The sequence below is a fragment of the Mus caroli genome, chromosome 2, assembly GCF_900094665.2.
Source record: "Mus caroli chromosome 2, CAROLI_EIJ_v1.1, whole genome shotgun sequence".
Lineage (NCBI taxonomy): Eukaryota > Metazoa > Chordata > Mammalia > Rodentia > Muridae > Mus > Mus caroli.
In genome coordinates, this window is record NC_034571.1 from 34691072 (window position 1) to 34711373 (window position 20302).

The 20302-nt window shown below is 37.8% G+C and overlaps 1 protein-coding gene across 3 annotated transcripts in view; it reads right to left on the reverse strand.

Annotated features, from left to right (window-relative positions):
- Positions 1–20302, reverse strand: part of Nr6a1 (nuclear receptor subfamily 6 group A member 1) — a 193153-nt gene that overhangs the window by 87938 nt on the left and 84913 nt on the right. Inside the window, exon 1 of one of the 3 annotated variants that reach the window (XM_029474598.1) lies at positions 2125–2802. The exons of the other annotated variants lie outside the window; for them this stretch is intronic. Within the exon in view, the coding sequence (XP_029330458.1) occupies positions 2125–2194 (70 nt within the window). The 5' untranslated portion in view covers positions 2195–2802. Of the gene's footprint in view, positions 1–2124; positions 2803–20302 lie in introns of those variants that run through there. 3 annotated transcript variants of the gene reach the window in all.

A 20302-nucleotide genomic window follows, 5' to 3' on the forward strand; every position in this document is an offset into this window, starting at 1 on the left:
CAAAGTAGTTTGCCTTTAACAAACATTATATACATGGAAGGCAACCCACATTATTTGTCATGGGCTTGCATTCGCACACGAATACACACACACACACACACACACAATTATGGACAGAATGAAAAGGTATTTATACCTAATACTGATTTAATACTAATACTTACCAGATTGTATTAAATTCTTGGAGATAGGAATTCCTGAAGAAAATAAAAATGGGTCCGTGTAGAATAGACTTCTTATCTTAGAACCAAGGTTTTATAATGCAATTTTAAAAATTATTTAGCCTGTATGTATGTATGTGAACTACTTGTGTGTCAGGTGCCGGAGAAGGCCAGAAGAGGGCATTAGATCCTTGGAACTAGAGTTACAGGTTGTTGTAAGCTACCACTTAGGTGCTGGGAATTGAAGGTGGTTATTCCGGAAGAGTAACCTGTATTCTTAACCTTTGAGCCATTTATCTCTCCAGTCCCTCATAATGAAACTTTATTACATCAATTAAAAACAGGTCAATTTAATTAAATAAAGTAACTGCCTTTTACTAAACAACATCACAACTGATAGTCCTTTATGGCAACCTGGTTTCCTAGTGGCTCAGAAAAACAGCTGGTGAACCTGAAGGACCCTAGTTCAGAAATATCGTCTAAAGACTGCCGGCTAAGGCTGTGTTGCAAGTTTAAAGGCTCGATGGAGTCTATGCTTTCATACTACCCATCTCCAAAATCTCCTGTATGACTAAAGGGTGATTCCAAAAAGGAATAATAAGAGATTTAAAGCTACTTCCTCATGTGTTCAAACACTCTAAAATCTAAAAACTCACTTCTCTGCTGTTCATTCACTTTTCATTAGGTATAATTTAGATCTATAAAACTTCCCTCCTCCCTCCTTCCTTCCTAGAGACTATGCTACTATGTAGCTAAATTTGGCCTAAAACTCACAATCTTTCCTACTTCTGCCTCTCAAATGCTAGACTTACTACAGGAACACACCATTTCTGCTTCAAACACCACTTTTATAATTACCTTATCAAACTGCAAAATCAGGTCCGTGGTCTGGAGAAGAAGCTGGCTAAATCAAACAATTAGTTTAGTTACAGCACAATTCATCAACAATAGGCTGGCTTAGGACTGTGGCATCAGCTGCATTATTGTATTTTAGAAAGACTAGTTCCCCCTTACATGTATATAGGTGTAAGCAACTACTCCATGGGTCATGCCATCAAACAAAAGCAACACCTACAAAGTCTCTCTCAGTGACTAGAAGCAGCCAGACACTCAAACTGCCAGTCCTGAATTATGGCCTCTGAATGGTGAGGGCTTCACATTTCACCGATCAGGGCACAGCCCAATCAGAAGACAAACCCCTGCCCTGCCGGGGACCAGCAAATCCGCTTTCTTCCAGTGTGCACATGACTGAATGTGCTTCTGTCCATCATCTGGGTCATATATAGTTCAATGCGAGCTAAGCAGACAGGGCTGCAAGGAAACCTGGTGCGGTTCAATACCTTGTCTAGCCTGGGCTCCAGGATTTTTTTTTTTTTTTTTTAACTGACAAACTCATTTTTCTACTGGGACAGGATGCTGTGCTGGCTGAAGTTCCATTTCTACAGCAAGAATCCTATCTGGAAGCACAGAAGTTGTCCTCTAGCCACAGCAGCTCCAACTTTTTTGTTGTTGCTGCTTTCTTCTATCACCCCCTTCCCCTTTTGACAAAGATCCAACTGTAGAAAGTCTTACGTAACAGTTCAGGACTACTTCGGTTCTTTTACCGGGTAAGCACTTTCATTTTTTTTTTCCAGCTAAAAACCATTTTAAAATTGCATCTGTTGAGAGGCTTTGACTAAAACCTTTTCAGTAATTTGTGTAGTGAAATGCTGTCACTGATTTTTTCGGCTCATTTCTGCACGTGCTCCTTTGTTCTCGGAACAGAAGCTTTATACGCTCCCCATAACGCAGCTGCAGAGTTATTAAGTCAGTTATTATAAGGAACACAAAGGTTGCTTTGCATTCTTTGCCTTTAGGTAATTAATTTTCTATTTGTTTTTCTTAAAACAATATTTAAATAAGGCAGAAATTAACAAAAGAATAAACTGCTAGAAAATTTAGCAAAGTTTGAAGTTTTTACCACCTTTTCTATCCGCAGTTTTGCATGGCCAAACACTTGTGCCGCCTGGGGCGTTGGGGGTAAAGGCAAGCATAGACAGAGAGGAACTAAGCCAGACATGGACAAAGGCATGAGCCAAAACCAGACAGTCCCGGCCGTTCGATAGGCCAGCAGCGGGTGAGACAGGTCAGCCAGCTGCGGAGGTGGGAGGGGGGAAAGGGGGCATGGATGTGTGAGGTGCTCATGCGTGCAATCGTGACTAGATTCTGAAACTGCCAGCCATTTTCCAAGCTATGCTTTGTATAATCTAAAGGAATGTGTGTCCCCTGAAGCAGTCTTAGCAGAGGCATGGAAAGAAAGGAGTACAAGAGACACCAGCAACACACAGAATCAGAAAATACTGGGAACTTGAGTGGGCAAGAGGGAATGCAGTGTGTGGAAATTTTTTAGTGATCTGGAATGTGTTGAGTGACAGGAAGTGCCCCAAGCAACCCCCCTCCACTCTTCTCAGTCTCGCCTGCTTTTGTCTAACTCTTGTAATCTACACACTACTGCTTACAAAGCTGTCTGAGTTTAAGACAAAAAGAAACATAAAAGGCTCTCTCTGCATTTCATAGTACCTGTGATAGAAGAGAAATGTAAATGCAATCCTATCGAGATTTTCTTTTTCAGGTATATAGAAGATACTTAAAATAACTGTTTATAGATAAATGAGAATTGTAAATTATAGTACCATTTTAAACCTATAATTAAAAAAGATTAACCAATTCTGGTATAACTTAGGTGGGTTCCTAATTTGAAGGCCAACTTGTTTTCTTGGGTTTGTATGTTACATGTGAAGCTTGATTCTCTTTGTATAGATGTGGGCTTTGGGGAAAATATTTGAAGTAATAAGAAGAAAGTACTTTTTAAAAAGGGTGGGGATGGTTTCCCTTTGTGGGGTGGAAAGCAGTTTAAAGGACTAGTTCCTTGAGAAAAGCAGCTGTCTCTTACTTTTGTTTATGTGCAATCAAGTAACTTTATAATATAAAAAATGCTAAAGAGAACTTTTCAGACAATATAACATTATTCTAAGTGGAAAAAAAAAACCTAATCTGGCATGTTTCCCAAAGTTCAGGAACACTTAAAAAACCAGTTAAATAATGTAATAGCTAGCCCAACTTAGGAAATGGAGAATTAAGCGTGTGTCAGATGCTTCTTCCTAATGGTTTAGCTCCTACAGAGGAATGTTACTGGGCAGCCTAGGAGTTAATCTTGCCTAGCGTGGCTCTGAGCTCTCATCCGCGCAGACGTTATTCACATGACGATTCCAAAAGTCCATTCATATATCTCACTACCTGGATTTGAATAGAAACCAGACAGCAATTCTTTAGTTCCAGCCACATTCGCCCCACTGGACAATAGTGATTTGTTAGCACAGAGTCGCAGGCTGGGGAACACAAAGCTCAGAGCTGCAGAGAGATGCAGAATTCAGAGAACAGGAAGTTACAGGCTCCACACACTCCTGGCAGCTCTGAGATTTGAAGAGGAAAAAAAAAAAAGGAAAGAAAGAGAAAAGGGCAGCACGGAGATCCGAGATGCCATGGTTAAGGGCTACTCTAGCATTTTAACCACCTCCAGTGCCATAAAAGCTGTATTGTTAAAGTACATAAAGTCACGAGTCCAGTGTGCTCTCTTTTCGCACTACAGAATACTTCATTCAAAGCCCTGGAACAGTCAGCAGTTCTAAAGTATCCACAGTGTGCGGTTGCTTGGTCTGCTCCTATAGAAAGGAGAGGAGCATTTGATAAATAAAGCCTACTATCATAAGTAGAACATAATAAAGTTGGTATCCTTTTAAATTTATTTCATAAAACCATTCAAACCTAAATTAAATGTACCAAAACTCTATAGAAATTATTTTTTTCTCCAAGATAACATATAAGATTTATTATTAAATTTCAAACGAAGTTTTCTTATAAGACACAGTTTAAAACTAGCCTAACACAGAAAACTTTTGTTTTAGGTTGTATTTGCCAATTTAAAATCAAAGTCCCATGTACTTAATTTTGGAAACAAAAGAAAAATCATATCTTCTTTTCTGGATTAACAAATTATAATAATCTGTATCTGTCATGAAATTTTTAAAAAAATATTAATGTGAATTCTAAAAGGAACAGGGCAGATAATTCTCCAATCTCAATTAATAAGAAAAAAAAAAAAAAAAGAAAGGATCTATGGTTCCTATTCAGAGCCTTGTGGTGAAATCTGAGTATCAACAGGCCAGACTGGTATCCACTCCATCCAGTAGGAATAGGAGATCCTTGCAAAAAGAAGTTGTATTTGTTTTTTGGTTGGTTGGTTGGTTTTGGTTCTGTGATCTATGAGGAAAACCAAGCAATAAATAGCATCATACCCAAGATCTCAAACAATCAAAAATTGCTTTGGACACATGAACTGCTCAGTTATATCTCATGATAAAAAGGTTTTGAGTTGGACACATGCCAGGTTTCATATGGCTACCAATGACTAAGCTTCCTCAACTTCTATCACTGCTAGTCAAAAGCCACATATCACATACTACCTCTATCTGTGCACTGTCCAATATTTTGACTTACATAAAAGAAAAGAAAATTTCAATTCTTCATCCCTACTAGCCTTATTTCAACCCCTCAATAGGCACATGTAACTACAGGTTATTATGCTGGATGACCCAGATAGAAGGTACTTCCATCACCACTGGTCACTGTACAAAAGTGATCTAAGATATTCTTATGCCATACACGTTGTCTTTAACTACACATACAGTTGGACACATGCACAAAATCTTTAGGTACAAGTACAATGGCATGCATGACAAAACAGTAAAAGGACATTTTATACATAGCTTTTTAAAAAACAGGGCTGGAGAGATGGCTTAGCAGTTAAGAGCACTGACTGCTCTTCCAGAGGTCCTGAGTTCAAATCCTAGCAACCACATGGTGTCTCACAACCATCTGTAATGAGATCTGATGCCCTCTCTGGTGTGTCTGAAGACAGCTACAGTGTGCTTATATATAATAAATAAATTAATTAATTTTTTTTTTTTTTTTTGGTTTTTCGAGACAGGGTTTCTCTGTATAGCCCTGGCTGTCCTGGAACTCACTTTGTAGACCAGGATGGCCTTGAACTCAGAAATCTGCCTGCCTCTGCCTCTGCCTCTGCCGGGATTAAAGGCGTGCGCCACCACGCCCGGCCAATAAATAAATCTTTAAAAAAAAAATCTTGGAACCAATGATAAGGCAGACGGTCCAGATCCATTTTCTTTACTTGGTTTACAATGAAAACTACAATTATGAAAAATATAAAGAGAATAGTGGCAGAAGGGGGTAGTGGTCAAAGTCAAATGAGCCACAGAAGTTCTTTCCAAAGATTTGAGATAAATCAATAGTTTCTCTTCCATTACCATTGTTTTAGATTAAGCATAGAGTAACAGAGCACTGGTTGTTGGATCAGTCAGACCTGGGTGACTTTACTAACATTCACTTTCATAATAGTTGCTACAGGCAAATTAATTCACTGCTCCCAAACTTACTGGCAAAACAAATAAATAGTCATGGAACAGGAAATACAAAAGAGTCCAAAATAAAGCATCTAATAATATGCCAAACACAAAAGGGACAGCAATTATTTACTACATTTTCCCTTTAAATCTTTACAATGTAACTCCTTCTAAACAGATATTATTCAGAACATGAAGCAAGTCTTTAAAAGCAATTACCCTGGCCATGTCAGCTAAGTGATGAAAGCATATGGGTGCTGGGCAACTTTTCTAAGCCACTAAATGCAGGTGACATTTGTGATTTTTAAGTCTTAAAACAGTCTTGCAGGGTGGCATTAATATTTTTGTTTTATTAATGCAGACTGTGTGGCAGAGGAGGAAGTGACTTACTTTAGGAAAATCTCAGATCCTATTTGGTTCAAATAACCAGCACAGTCTCTATGTGTTCAGAGCTTTGAATTTACAGATTGTAGGCATTAAATGAAGGCCAGAAGACTAAAGAGCTTGCTCAGTCATAAAATGCTTACTATGTAAGCACAAGGATTTGAGTCCTGAACCCCAGTGATATGTAAACAGTGACTTGTCACCCAACCCTGCCTAGGCAAATTAGTGAGTTCCAGGTTCAGGAGGTGATCTTATCATAGAAACCAGGTGGAAAGTGAATAAAGAAGGTACGGGTTGTCAACCTCTGACCTCTGCACACATGTACATGTGTGCCCACTTATATAAATACTCTGTAGCCAAAAGAAGACTAATTTGTCAAGAAATGTCAACAAGTATACAAATATTGGGAACCTGACACCTGTTCAAGAATAAAGGAAACTCTATTGTATTAGATTTACTTATTATTTTCAGAGAGCCTGAGCCCTCATGCATATAAATATCAGCGGATAACTCGTAAGGAGTCAGTTCTCCCATCTCCCATGAAGGTTTGAGAACTGAACTCAGGTTGTCAGACTTGGTAAATATCCTTATCCACTGAGCCATCTCATTCTACTAGAAAAGGCTATTTGAACTTAGTTTATTGTTAAGACTGAATGCAATGAGTAGTACCTCCTCTCAAAGCTTTGGTGATAAACAATAAGAAAAACAGAACAGCATGCCAAGTGACTTCTACTTTGACCACAAATTTTAACCCCAAATCTATCAACAAAATTATCTGATGAGATTCTTAGACTGTGATACCTTTTCTCAACCAACCAATACCAAACCTCCTTAGTGCAAGAAATATATATCAGGGTTGGTAGACATATGTCAGAATTCTGGCTCTACCACTTATATACAATGGGTATTGAACAAGTCCCTTTCCCCTCAATCACAGAGTCTGCATCAATAAAACAGAAATACTGTCACCTGCAAGACTGCTTTAAGGTTCAAGAATCACAAATATGAAACACCTAATACTGGTTCTGGCACATGGAAAACAAATTCTCTCCTAACTTCTAAAGGCTTTAAGGCCAGATCAATATCTGACACCTTTCCTGGGTACAGAGAATGAAAACAGAACTGTTCCACCCTGCTTATAGCACCTAGTATTCTCTGTTCAAAATTAAATGCTCGAATGTAAGAATACTCAACATTGCATAGGTATTTAAAATCTTAGAGAAAAAGACTAGATGAAGTAGCTGAATTAATACACAAAGCTTATTTGAAAAGTGAGGTAGGATATCAGATTTTAAATATATACATGTATGAGTGATGTTGTCTGCATGTATGTATATGCACATGTGTGCAGTGCCTTCAGAGAAGAATGTGTTAGATTTCCTAGAACTGGAGTTACAGACAGTTGTAAGATACCATTGGGTATCAGGTTGCAATAATGTAATGCAATGTTATTGTTGAAACAAGTATAGTACTATTATTAGATCTAAGTAGATCTAATGTTATTGTTGAAACAAGTATAGTACTATTATTAGATCTAAGTAGATCTAATAATAAATAGATCTTTTTCCCCAAACAATATCTCACTATGAATTGGGTTGGCCTGGAGTTTTCTACATAACCCAAGCTAGACTTAAATGTATAATATTACTGCCTGCTTCCAGAATACCAGAACAAAGAATCTTTTCCTTTAACAGATGCCATTTTCTAAAGACTCTTATAGAACATTTTTCTATAGATTCTTCTTAGTAATTATAATAAATACATGTCCTAAAGTACATACAGCCCATGGTAAAGAAACTAAAGTAGCCAACTGCATGCATGGAAATTTCTGTCTTTTAAAAAATCAAAGCTACATACAAAGAATTCCTATGCAAAGTATTTCCCAACTGCATCTGTGGATACATGTCAAGTTGAAAACAACTCAGCAGCAGTAAGAAGTAACAGGTGTCCTTGACTAACGCTGAGTGACGGCAAAAGGCAGGTCTGCAACACGAACCTTTCAGAACATGCACAGCAGGAGATTTTCTAAAGCAAATAAAATGGTAAGAGAGATAACACGGTGTAGTAGGCTCTCTTAAAAGGTTGTTTTTCTAACAGAAATAGGCATATCTAAGATGTGATACTCCCTTACTTCTTCACAACTCCCTGAAAATAACCAGAGCAAAGGATCTGTATCCTCATTAACATGATGAATCTAATTAATACTAAGTAATATGCATCATATATACTGTTCAACTTAGACTGAATAGTGGGCTGGGTGTGGTGTCGCACGCCTTTTATCTTAGTGCTTAGGAAGCAGAGGCTGTAGGATATCTGTGAGTTCAAGGTCAGCCTCTTAAGTTCCAGACAATTCAAAATACGAACAATGGCAACAATAAAAGACTAAATAGTGCAGAAAATTTTAAAAATAAAACAAATATCACCTGCCTTCATGGAGCAAAGCAGCTATAAACCTGGATAATCAAAAGCTATCAAAAGCTAGAATTTATATCATTCAAAAAATGGTAGGGAGTTGAGCTTAGAAACTTTGAGAACAAGTCCAGTGATTTGGAGGCACCGTTTTGCCACGTGTTGGATTAAAAAAATTCATAAAATAATGAAATATATATTCTTAGCTACAACTGATTCAAGCAAAAATTAAGCTAAACTATATATCTCACTAGACTCATTAAAGCTATTAAGGAAATGAAATAATTTGATGAAATACCTATAGGCTGGCTTTACAATGAACATTAATCAGATCTGTGGTAAATCACTATCTCGTACAAAATCTCCATATATACAAAACCTTTGATGGACATGTAAATATAAAAAAATTTCTGGACAGGATGAAATATAAGTGATCTGGGGAGGCAGGGAGAGATGTTCTGGTAGGATTCTATGATATTCTAGAACATCAAATGTGACATGTATTTCCTTGTCATCCCCATTCTGCTTTCCCAAAGACCATGTTCCTACATTAACTATTTCCTTTAATGACACTCAATAAGTTCATCATGACTGTACTGGTGGTTAGCATTCAACCCATAACTAAGCTGCCTCTTGGTTATCAATAGTATGTAAGATACAGCTACAACTGTAAGGTAGCTAGAATCGTTGCGGGGTTACTGTGAAGGCTTGGGGTATAAACCAGAATCACTAATGCCTACAAAGTATGGAACGATTATTAATCCTTCTTTCAACTGGAATTTACTCTGTCATCACAGGAATACACAATGAAGCTGCTGCTAATCATGATGAAAATAGTACAATATTATCTCTACAGAACCTGCTACTCCTAAGAGAAACACTTATAATCCACAGAATTCACATCCCAGCTACCTGCTGCTTCTAGAACTTGGGTTTCCAAATACGTTTGTCTCACTGATAAAGACTAATTATCAGCAGGAACTGCAAGTATCTAGACTTGGGCAGTTGAGGCAGAAGGCTACTGAAACCAACCTAGGCTATGTAGGCTATCACACACATACAAAGATCCAATTATGTGGATTTTGCTTTTGTTTTGTTTTCTTCAAGAGGTGAAACAATCTGGCAAATATACTGAAAGAAACTTAGTTACCTTAAAAATTATGGCAGAGGCACAGGATACAGGGCAGGATTTCTCTGTCCCCTCTTTTTGTTTTTGAAACAAGTTCTTACTTTACAGCTCTGACTGGCCTGGGACTTGGTATGTTATGTAGACCAGGTCTGCCTCAAACTTACAGAGGTCCACTTGCCTCTGCCTCCTAGAGCTGGGTTAAAGGTGTGTGCCACCACACCCTGCCCAGAAAAAAAAAAAAAATCTTCAAAAGAGCTGGCCTTAGTATCCTCTCAAATTATTCAATCTAGCCAGGCATGGTGGTTTGAGGCCAGCCTGACCTACAGATTGAGTTGTAGGACTGTTAAACAGAGAAACCCTATCGTGAAAACCTTTTTAACCCCACCCCCACCCCCCAAAAAAGCCAGGCATGGTGGCGCACGCCTTTAATCCCAGCACTCGGGAGGCAGAGGCAGGCGGATTTCTGAGTTCGAGGCCAGCCTGGTCTACAGAGTGAGTTCCAGGACAGCCAGGGCTATACAGAGAAACCCTGCCTTGAACACCCCCACCCCAAAATCAACCTTTTCCTTGTTTAACTGTTAAAATACTATATCCCTGCCAACAGCTAAAAAGAGATTGTATTAATGATGTTTATACATAATTTTTAAAATCAGAGTTTCTTGAGGAAAAATAATTCAACACAACCTAGTTAAATAGGTTTCATTCACATGGCCTTTTAACAGTGTATCATGTTTATACAAGTACCTATAGTCAAGAGAAATTAAATGTTAATGGGGGGGGTGTCCTTTAGGGGGCTGAAGAGATCGCTCAGCAGTTAAGAGCACTGCTCTTTCAGAGGTCCTAAGTTCAATTCCCAGGAACCACATAGTGACTCACAACCATCTGTACTGGGATCTGATGCCCTCTTCTGGCATACAGGTGTATATGCAAATAGAGCACTCATACATAAAATAAAATAAATAATTAAAAAAACTCCTTTAAAAAGAATAAAATTAGCTTCATAGTTTCTTTCTTTTTTTTGTGATTTTTCCCTATAAATCCTGCTTATGCCTTCTGAGAGTGACTTCTTGTCAGAAAAGGTTTCAGCTTTACTGCAAACGCTGGAGCACATGTACTACTGTTAAGAGGAATCACCACAGTGTCCACAGGCTCCAGACACAGAGGCTGCCCAGCTCAGTGGGAAGTCAGGGTCCTCTTCAAGAGTTACACTAGCTTGAGGACTCTGACATCTGCATATGTTTAGCCCCCACAAGTAGTAAAGGCCATTTATGAAGAGTTTACCATGTGTCCAGCAGTGTGTGGTGCTCTTGTAAACATTCTACTTAATAACCAAAGTCACTCAGAAAGACCCTGCTACCAGCGTATCTTATTGATGAAGATTCCAAGGTTCTGAAAGAAATGACTTACCTGCTATCATCCAAATTCAAACTTAGATATCTAGCTCTAGAACTGTTCATTTCACTATCCAATTTGTTTTTCTATGGCTTAGAAGAACAACCTATTAGCCCATTTCCTTTTGTTCCTGCTAAAGACCGGATATATGAAACTATACAAGACATTTCCACATATGATGAAAATAGATATATAGATGTCAGCAAGTATAGCGTTTAAATTATGCATGGAACTTTAAAAAATAATCAGATATTATTTACTGATTGATTGATTTGGCTTCAAGTCTTGGAAAAGAACTATATAATCACTTTTAAAATTTATCAAAGTGGGGGGCTGGAGAGATGACTCATCAGTTAAGAGCACCAAGTGCTCTTCCAGAGGTCCTGAGTTCAATGCCCAGCAACCACATGGTGGCTCACAGCCATCTGTAATGGGATTGGATACTCACTTCTGGTGTGTCTGAAGAAAGTGACAGTGTACTCAAATATTAAATATATGATTTTTTTTAAAAAAATTATCAAAGTATAAGCAGTAGTCTAATTTAAAGAACTGTATTCAGTACTTTCTGAAATAGCAAAAAATATTCCATCCTGTTAATACAGTTAGAATATTTTATTATTAATTAAATTTTATAATATCTTTAACAGTAACATTGATGTTGAGTATAAAAGGCATTTGTAAACAGAGAAGCAAAAATCATTAGCACATTTACTTATTTGTTTATTTATTTATTGTTTTTTTTTTTTTTGAGACAGGGTTTCTCTGTGTAGTCCTGTAAGATATACTCTGTAGACCAGGCTGGCTTTGAACTCAAAAGTTGGCCGGCTCTGCCTCCAGAGTAATGGATTTAAAGTGTGGAACCCCCCGCCCAGCATCATTAACATAATGTTAAAGACCCTTTTTCTACCTTAAAATACAACCTAAAAATTTATAGTTAATTTTTTAAACACATTACTCAATAAATAGCATCCTTAATTTGAGGCCAATAGCAAATTGTAAAGAAAAGAAGCTAAGGTAAACTAAATCAAAGCTTTATTACTAAATTTTAACTAAAGATTACTAAATATGTTATCTCAGCCACACCAAAAAAAAAAAAATCAGAAAATACTGTTACTCATATAGCTACATGAGTCTTCTAGTGACACAGTGTCTATCATATAACCAATACAATGTTCAATTATTATTTGTCCTCTTCTCCTTTGTTTGTTCCCTTTAAAATTTTTAATTTTATGAGTGTTTGGATGGCATGTACATGTGTGTATAACATTCAGGCCTGGTCATGGAGGTCAGAAGAACATGCCAAATCCGTGAGTACTACAGTCACAGACAGTTGTGAGCTGTCACCATGTGGGTGCTGGGATTTGAACTGGCGTCCTCTGTGAAAGCAGCCTGTGCTCTTAACTACTGAACCATCTCTCTTCTTTATCGGGTTTAAATAGAACTCCAAGTTTACTAGTGAATACACAGGAACAAGGACTATACTGGTCATCACTTATGGCTAGAAGGCAAATGATCTGTTCACATGTCTTCAGGAAGTCATTTCATTCAGGCACTTGCTTATTGAACTTTCATCATAGTATAATTTATTCAAACAGTCACTGAGGCTAGGCAATGGAGGTACAGCCTTAATCAACACTTAGTTGATAAAGGACTGACACAAGTTTGGAGTCAGCTTGAGCTGCAAATGTATAAACTCTTGACTTTAAAATATTTTAAAAGTCACCGAATGCCTACTCTGTAGCATGCGAAGGACAGTAATGCCTTCAAAATCCTCACAAAGAGCTCTCAGTCTAGTGTAAGAGACAAAAGTGATTATGGACACTGCCAAGAAACTTCTAGGATGTGGGAGGCACAAACTAAAACACTTCATCTTCTACTCAAAGACAACTTTGAAGACAGGATGGCTGCAATGAGATTGAAAGGCAAGTAGACTTTGCGGAGGAAAGGAGAGATTCTCAGACACTTACATTATAAATGAAAGCACTTACGTGACAGATCAAATTGTGAATTTAAGAAATCAAACTCAGGCTTTGCTTAAGTTCAGAGAAAAGAGGTTGAAAAGGCCTGTTGGGGTCAAGCTATGAAAAACCCCAGCCACAATGCAGTATTTCACTAAGCGTGTACTGACAGACTGACTTCAGGGGCTGCAGAGATGGCCAAGGAATCAAGAACACATACTACTTTTGCAAAGGACCTGAGTTCAGTTACCAACACACCCATATCAAGTGTCTCACAAATGTCAGTAACTCTTAACTCCAGGGGATCTGATGTTCTCTTCTGGACTCCATAGGCACCTGTACATACATAGACATAATTAAAAATTTTAAATTATTTTTTTAAAAAGTGAATTTAATTTCATTTTGGAGTTCATTATACAGCCAGACATAGTGGTGCATGCCTTTAATCTCAGCACTCAGGTGGCAGACAAATCTGTGTTTGAGGTTGGTCTGATCTATAGAGCTAGTTCCATGACAGCCAGGGCTACCTGGAGAAATCCTGCCTTAAAACAAAACAAAACGGATGAAAAGGGAAGTTTGTTTGTGGTATGAACAAGAAAGTAAGAAGGTAGGAAGAAAGGGAGGCATTTTGTTCTAACTAATCTCTGTAAAATGCCTTTGCCTTGCCCCTAGTTATAAAATGAATAACTATATGGGATCTGATTTACAGGGTACCATAAAATTTAACATGGTCTCAAACATCTACCCTATTACTCATCATGCTACTTAACATCTCCTCGACACAGCCATTCTTTCTTTAAATAAACAGAACATTTAAAATATAAAAAATAACTCGAAATGTGACTTAGAAAAAAAGTATAACCTTGGGCTAGGGTAGCTTCGTGGTAAAATGCTTATCTTGTGTGCCCAAGGCCCCAAGTTCCTTTCCCAGACAACCACTAAAAGGAAAAAAAAAAAAAAAAAAGCAAGTATGATATGTACGTGTGTGAAACTCTACTAAGTCTCTCTCTTACAACCATACTGTTCTCCTGACACAAACAGTTCAGACACCAGCCCAGAGCCTAGTTTAACAAGCCCTTGACCCCAACACTTTAGCTCAACCTTTTAACCAAATTGCTGCCTGGCTTTAAAAAAAAAAAAAAAAGAAAGATATTTTACTCATGTCAAAATACAGTAGATATATATGCTACAAATGTATAAATCACAATACATTGCTTTGCAAAATGAACACATGTGGAAATTCAACCTCTAAATCCAGATACAGAATGTTACTGACAGCTGAGACTACTGCTAACCTGTGGCCTCCCAGTCATTTTATTCCCCCTGTAAATGTAGTCAATGTATTCTACCACTACCACCTAGTATTAACTTGGTTTATTTTTTTAACTTAATGTCTGTATGCTAAATGATACAAGTGTGTCATATTGTACGTACTCTTTTTAAAAAGACATATTTATTTACGTTATGTATACACTGTCATTCTCTTCATGTACACCAGAAGAGGGCATCAGATCCCATCACAGATGGTTGTGAGCCACCATGTGGTTGCTGGGAATTGAACTCAGGACTTCTGGAAGAGCAGTCAGTGCTCTTAATCACTGAGCCATCTCTCCAGCCCCTATGTACTTTCTAGATCTGCTTTACATGTGTACAAATTCGAAAAAAGGAGGCCTGCATGCCATAGCCAGAAAGTAACCATTGTTTCTCATGCTCACCTTATAAGAGCTTGACAAACCAAACAGCTACAACTCCAAGTACATGCTCAGATCTTTCTTAGATAAAGAAAACATTATTTAGACTAGAATGATCAATTCTGGAAGCTTATGTCTTAGAAATGCCTTCCTGTATTATACTTGTTTTTACAGTTGTGACACTCCACAAATTGTCAATCCTGGGCAAATCAGAACAGTTGGATAAAGAGGCAAAATGCAAGCAAATTTGTATATTTAGGAATTAACAAGAAATCCCATACTTGTTCTTAAGGGGTCAGTCCTGTAGACTGGCTGCTGTTAGCTGATTTACAAAGTAAACAAAATACTAAACTACATGAGCAAATACACTTAGTATAATTATCTGCTTCAGAAGCAATGTTTCACCCAGACGGTAGCTTCTGTGGGGAAAAAAATCTTAATTCATTGCCAGTATCTATCTATCTATCTATCTATCTATCTATCTATCTATCTATCTATCATCTATCTATCTATCTATCTATCTATCTATCTATCTATAATATTTATGTATGTATGTATGTATGTATTGTATTGTATTTATTTTATGTATATGAGTAGACTGTAGCTGTCTTCAGACACATCAGAAGAGGGCATTGGATCTCATTACAGATGGTTGCGAGCCACCATGTGGTTGATGGGAATTGAACTCAGGACCTCTGGAAGAGCAGCAGTCAGTGCTTTTTTTGTTTGTTTTTGTTTTTTGTTTTTCGAGACAGGGTTTCTCTGTGTAGCCCTGGCTGTTCTAGAACTCACTTTGTAGACCAGGCTGGCCTCGAACTCAGAAATTCGCCTGCCTCTGCCTCCCAAGTGCTGGGATTAAAGGTGTGCACCACCATGCTCGGCACAGTCAGTGCTCTTAACCATCTCTCCAACCCCCATTTCCAGTATTTATAAGCAGTATGTAGTCCTCACAGTGGGTATGTAGTAAGTGCTGTGTTTAGTTTGGGAGCATTTCCCCTATGTGCAAGGTGCCAGAGACCCCATAATGGCTAGCTTATGTTGAAATGAAATGAACAGGTTCTGTTTAAAATGTAAGCAGCCAGGCATGGTTAAGGGGCTGTAGCTGTCTGTTCCCATCAGAGATTTCCCAGTAGCTGCATCTCCCCTTGGTGTGCCCATTACTCTGTCTCTTAATTGCTACCGTGCTCTCATGGAACTCCAGCATGTAACTTTGTTCAGCAAAAGGAGCACACTCCAGAATCTTTTGGTCATAAAAATATGGTTAGCAAGAGAGTAAGTCTGCACTTCAAAAGTCTTGGAACCCAGAATTCTGAGTATCAGGGACAAGACTCAATCGAAAACATCTTTCTGTGCTTACCTAGCTTCAGTCTTTCTCCAGTGGAAGCAGGAAAAAATGATGCTCCTGCCTGTATGTAAATGTGTGATTCCATACTCAAAAACTACTCTGGGGGAAGAGTCTATGACTGAGCAAATGGATGGGATATAGCACATGGAATACCTAAATATACCCATGCAAAGGGTAAGATACACATGGAAAGTACAATTATACAAGGTATGAACTACTGCCCTGAGTTACTAGTCTGAAGAATTTATCCAGAATAGTAAGAACTTGGAATTAATCAGATGAAATATTTGGGAGCACATCAGAGACAAACCAGGACCATTACTTTGGAAAGCAACATATTTATGACCCTTTGTTTTCCTTATTGCAGTGAAATGAAGCTGTGATAATGTGGTAAATATGGGGAGACACCAAGCTGTGACTCTTGAGGACTTCAGCAGCACTGAAATGCAACACTGTGGGCTTTGGCAGCTGCATTCCGTACTCTGAAATTCTTATATCATTACTCTGGTAAGGACCTATCACCAAGTCAGCTTGGGTTCTGATGTGGTTTAAAAGAAAGAATTTTTAAAAACTTAATGAATACTCATTACATGCTACAAGAAATATTTCATTCCAGGTTCTTTTTAAAGGACAGAGCAGTATTTCCAAGTTACTAAAGAAATAACTTTTGTAGTACAGCATGCCTGTATTTTAGCACTCAGGATTATAAATTAGAGACCAGACAGAGCTAATACGGGGAAACCCAATCACAAAAGTAAGTGAGTGACTAGACTGCCTCTAAGGAGTTTAAGTGACCTTAATGGGGACCCTTTAAAGAATTCTGGAAAAAGACTGTGAGTGCCTAGCAAGGCACCTAGGCCTGTGATAGGAACAGGATGTTTGCAGACCTAAGGCAGACTGAAGCTTCCACCCACTCCCTTTGTAATGCTTCAAGTCGCTTTGGTCTAGGGCTCTTTTGTCTTTGTGTGCCTTAGCTGACCCTGTGGGTAAGTCTAACAGTTGGAAGAGCTATATATATGAGCCTTACAGACTAACCCCTAAATGTGTGGCTTTGAAGAAACACAGTGGTCTTGATTTGCTAACTGATCTACTGACTTCAACTGCCACAATGAAACTAGCTTGGGAGAAGCCAGCATTTACTATTTTTTAAAAAGTCACTGTTTGACAAAAGATCCTCTTGAAAAACAAAAAAATTAAGCCAGAGATAAAGCTCAGTTGGTAGAGCATGTGCCCCAATACCATATATATATATATATATATATATATATATATATAAATATATATATATATATATATATATATATATATATATATATATAAACTAGGTATGGTGGTACAGAGTTGTAATTCCAGCACTCAGGAGGATGACAAATTCAAGACTATCCTGAAATTCACAAGACACTGCTTCAAAAAACAAAAAGAGACAAAACAAAACAACAACAAAAAACCCAAACAACAAAAGTCTCAATATAGTGATTATTTAATTGTAAAAATAGTCAACTATAAAGAATGACAATTACCTTGATATTTCTACTCTTAACACTGAAGTACCTTTCTAGAGATGTTGAGGAACCCTTCTTTCTTCAGTCACAGGCCCATAAACAAGTTACTTGACCTAAGATCTCAGTCATCCCACAAAACAGTTTTCACATGAATACATGGGATGTACTTATGAAAGAGAGAACCCTTAAATTGGGGGTTAATCGGGGCTTCATGGTGCTAAATGATCTGACTTTACTCATGCAGAATTGAACTTACAAATAAATTAGCTAAAAGAGCCAAGCCTGGGGACTGATTGAGGCTGTAGCTCGGTGGTCCAGAGCTCCCCTTTGCAAGTGTGAAACTCTGTTCAATGTCAGGTTGGGGTTTTTGTTGTTTTGCTGTTTTATGGGTTGGTGGGATCAACAATGGATCTGTTAACTTCCAACATTTCAGTAACTGCTATTGAGAGAGTGAGATGGCTGGCTAGATGGCTTAGCAGGTAAAGGTGCTTGCTGCCGAGCCTATCAATCTGAGTTCAAGCTCTGGAAACCACATGATGGAAGAATAAACCCCTATAGATTGTCACTGGATGTCTATCCAGGTCTCATGCATGAGACTTTATCCTCTAAATACTAAAAAAGGCTTTAATATAAAATATATCTTGATCTCTCTGCGTGCCAGATTTCTTAAAAAGTTATTTTAAAATATTTCAAATTTCATAAAAATATGGTAAGTTTTTAAGTAGAATTTACATGACAGGGTGAACAATGTGAAGGTTGATCTGATGGCTTTTCACATCTGTATACACATAAACAACCACTATTCACATCCATGGACTGATGGACATTTTTCAGGAGCCTACACAGCTCCTCCCTGACCTCCTCTCCAAATCCTGCCTACCCAATGACCTTCAATAGGCATTATTATTATCATTGGGTTTTCCTTGATCACATAAAATATATTTGATCAACTTTAATCAAATATATTTTAGTTAACCTGACCTCATTATAAGGAGGAAGTCTACATAACAGGAAGAAATTGTACATGTTTAGAAAGCACAAAGCCTCCCCATGCCTAATGAGACAGAACAGAGACTAAGGATTCTGACAGAAAATAAATCAATGGGGAAATAAACCCTAAGGAACCTATATTAAAATTGTTTCTTCAATAAAATAGACTATAATCAGTATATGTTTCTAAATCAGTTAGTAAGAGAAAAGTCAACCCAGGAGTGGTGGTGCATATATCTGATTGGTTTTTGTTTTGTTTTGTTTTGTTTTCCCTGCATGCCTAGCCTATAAAAAGCCAATGTAGTGATATTTTCTTTGTGGATGTGAATGCACCTGCATGTTGAGGTCAAATAACAGTCACAGGTGACATTCTTTCAGCCCCATTCAATTTATTTTCTTTTAATAACAGTGTCTTTCATTGGTATAAAACTTGACCAAGCTGGTCACCCTAACTGGATAACAAGCCCCAGTGGTTGTTATGTCTTTCCCCTCTCTGATACTGAGTTTACAAGTTTGTCCATCATATCTTTATATATATATATATATATATATATATATATATATTATATATTCATCAAAAACTGGACATGATAGTGCAAGCCTTTATTTTGAGTACTCAAGAGGTAGAGGCGCTCTCTTGCTCTCCTGCCCCCGCTCTCTCCCTATTCCCCTCCCTCTTCTCTCTCCACGTGATCATAGATAGACTCTACTTCTCTACACTCTCTCTCTGCCTTTCTCTGCCTGGATTACCCTCTTGACTCTCTTCCCCATGCCCTGAATTAAAAAAAAAAAAAAAAAGGAGGAGGAGGAAATGATGGTAGAGGCAAGCAGAACTCAGTGAGTTCAAGGCTAGACAGGTCTACAGAGTGAGTTCCAAGACAGCCAGGAGAGATTTCGAAAGATGCATGAATGGATGAAGAATGGAGGGTTTTAGATATTTAACCCAGGTCCTCTGACTGAGCCACCTTACCAGTTACACAAGCTACTTTGTCTTTAAAATTCCCAACCAGTTTAAGAGTATGCACCCATGTCTAGAAGCTAAAATCTTTCACAAAGAGCCAGATTCATTAAAAATTAAAACTTAGCACCTGTTGGTATAAACCAACGGGTTCACAAATAAAGAGGATTCCTCTCCTCCTCCTTTTTTTTTTTTTTTTTTTTTGGAGACAGGGTTTCTCTATATAGCCCTGGCTGTTCTGGAGCTTGCAATGTAGACCAGGCTAACCTCAAATTCACAGATATCTGCCTGCCTCTGCCTCCTCCCAAGTACTGGGACTAAGAGGTGTTTACCACTACTCCTGGCTAGTTCCTCAACCATGCCTGGCAAAGATTTTTCTAACGGCAAAAATATTCACTAGTGTCTGTATAATGAAATACAGCTGAATAGGAAATTTGGAGAGAGATTCATATCTCTCATGTAGCTTTATCAAGACTCAAAGAAGGACTCAGTCCTACGAACTTCCTGGAAGAAAAAAAAAAAGGTGCTGAAAGCTAATGTGGTTTAGAAAGTACTTAATTCTTCCTTTTCTCTTTGGCTTCAGTCTTCCACTGAAAATTCTATGAAGCACAGAAGGCAAGAGTTCTATTGCTAGACTCTTTTAGAGGTTACACTTAAATTTTACAGAATCTATAGAAAACAATTTAGCAATTATATAACTGGTTGGTTCAGAATAGTTTATTTTGCATTTTTGTTTTCAGTGGTAAGAATCAAACTCAGGGCTTCCTAGCAGTCTACCACAGTTCAATCACTGTTTATTTTGAAAACATGAATCTTCACCTAAGAGTTACTGTATTTATGATGACAGACAACTTATAAATGCTGATTGACAGATAAAACTACAAACTGATTATATCCTATATATAGCAGTCTGGCCTGATCTAA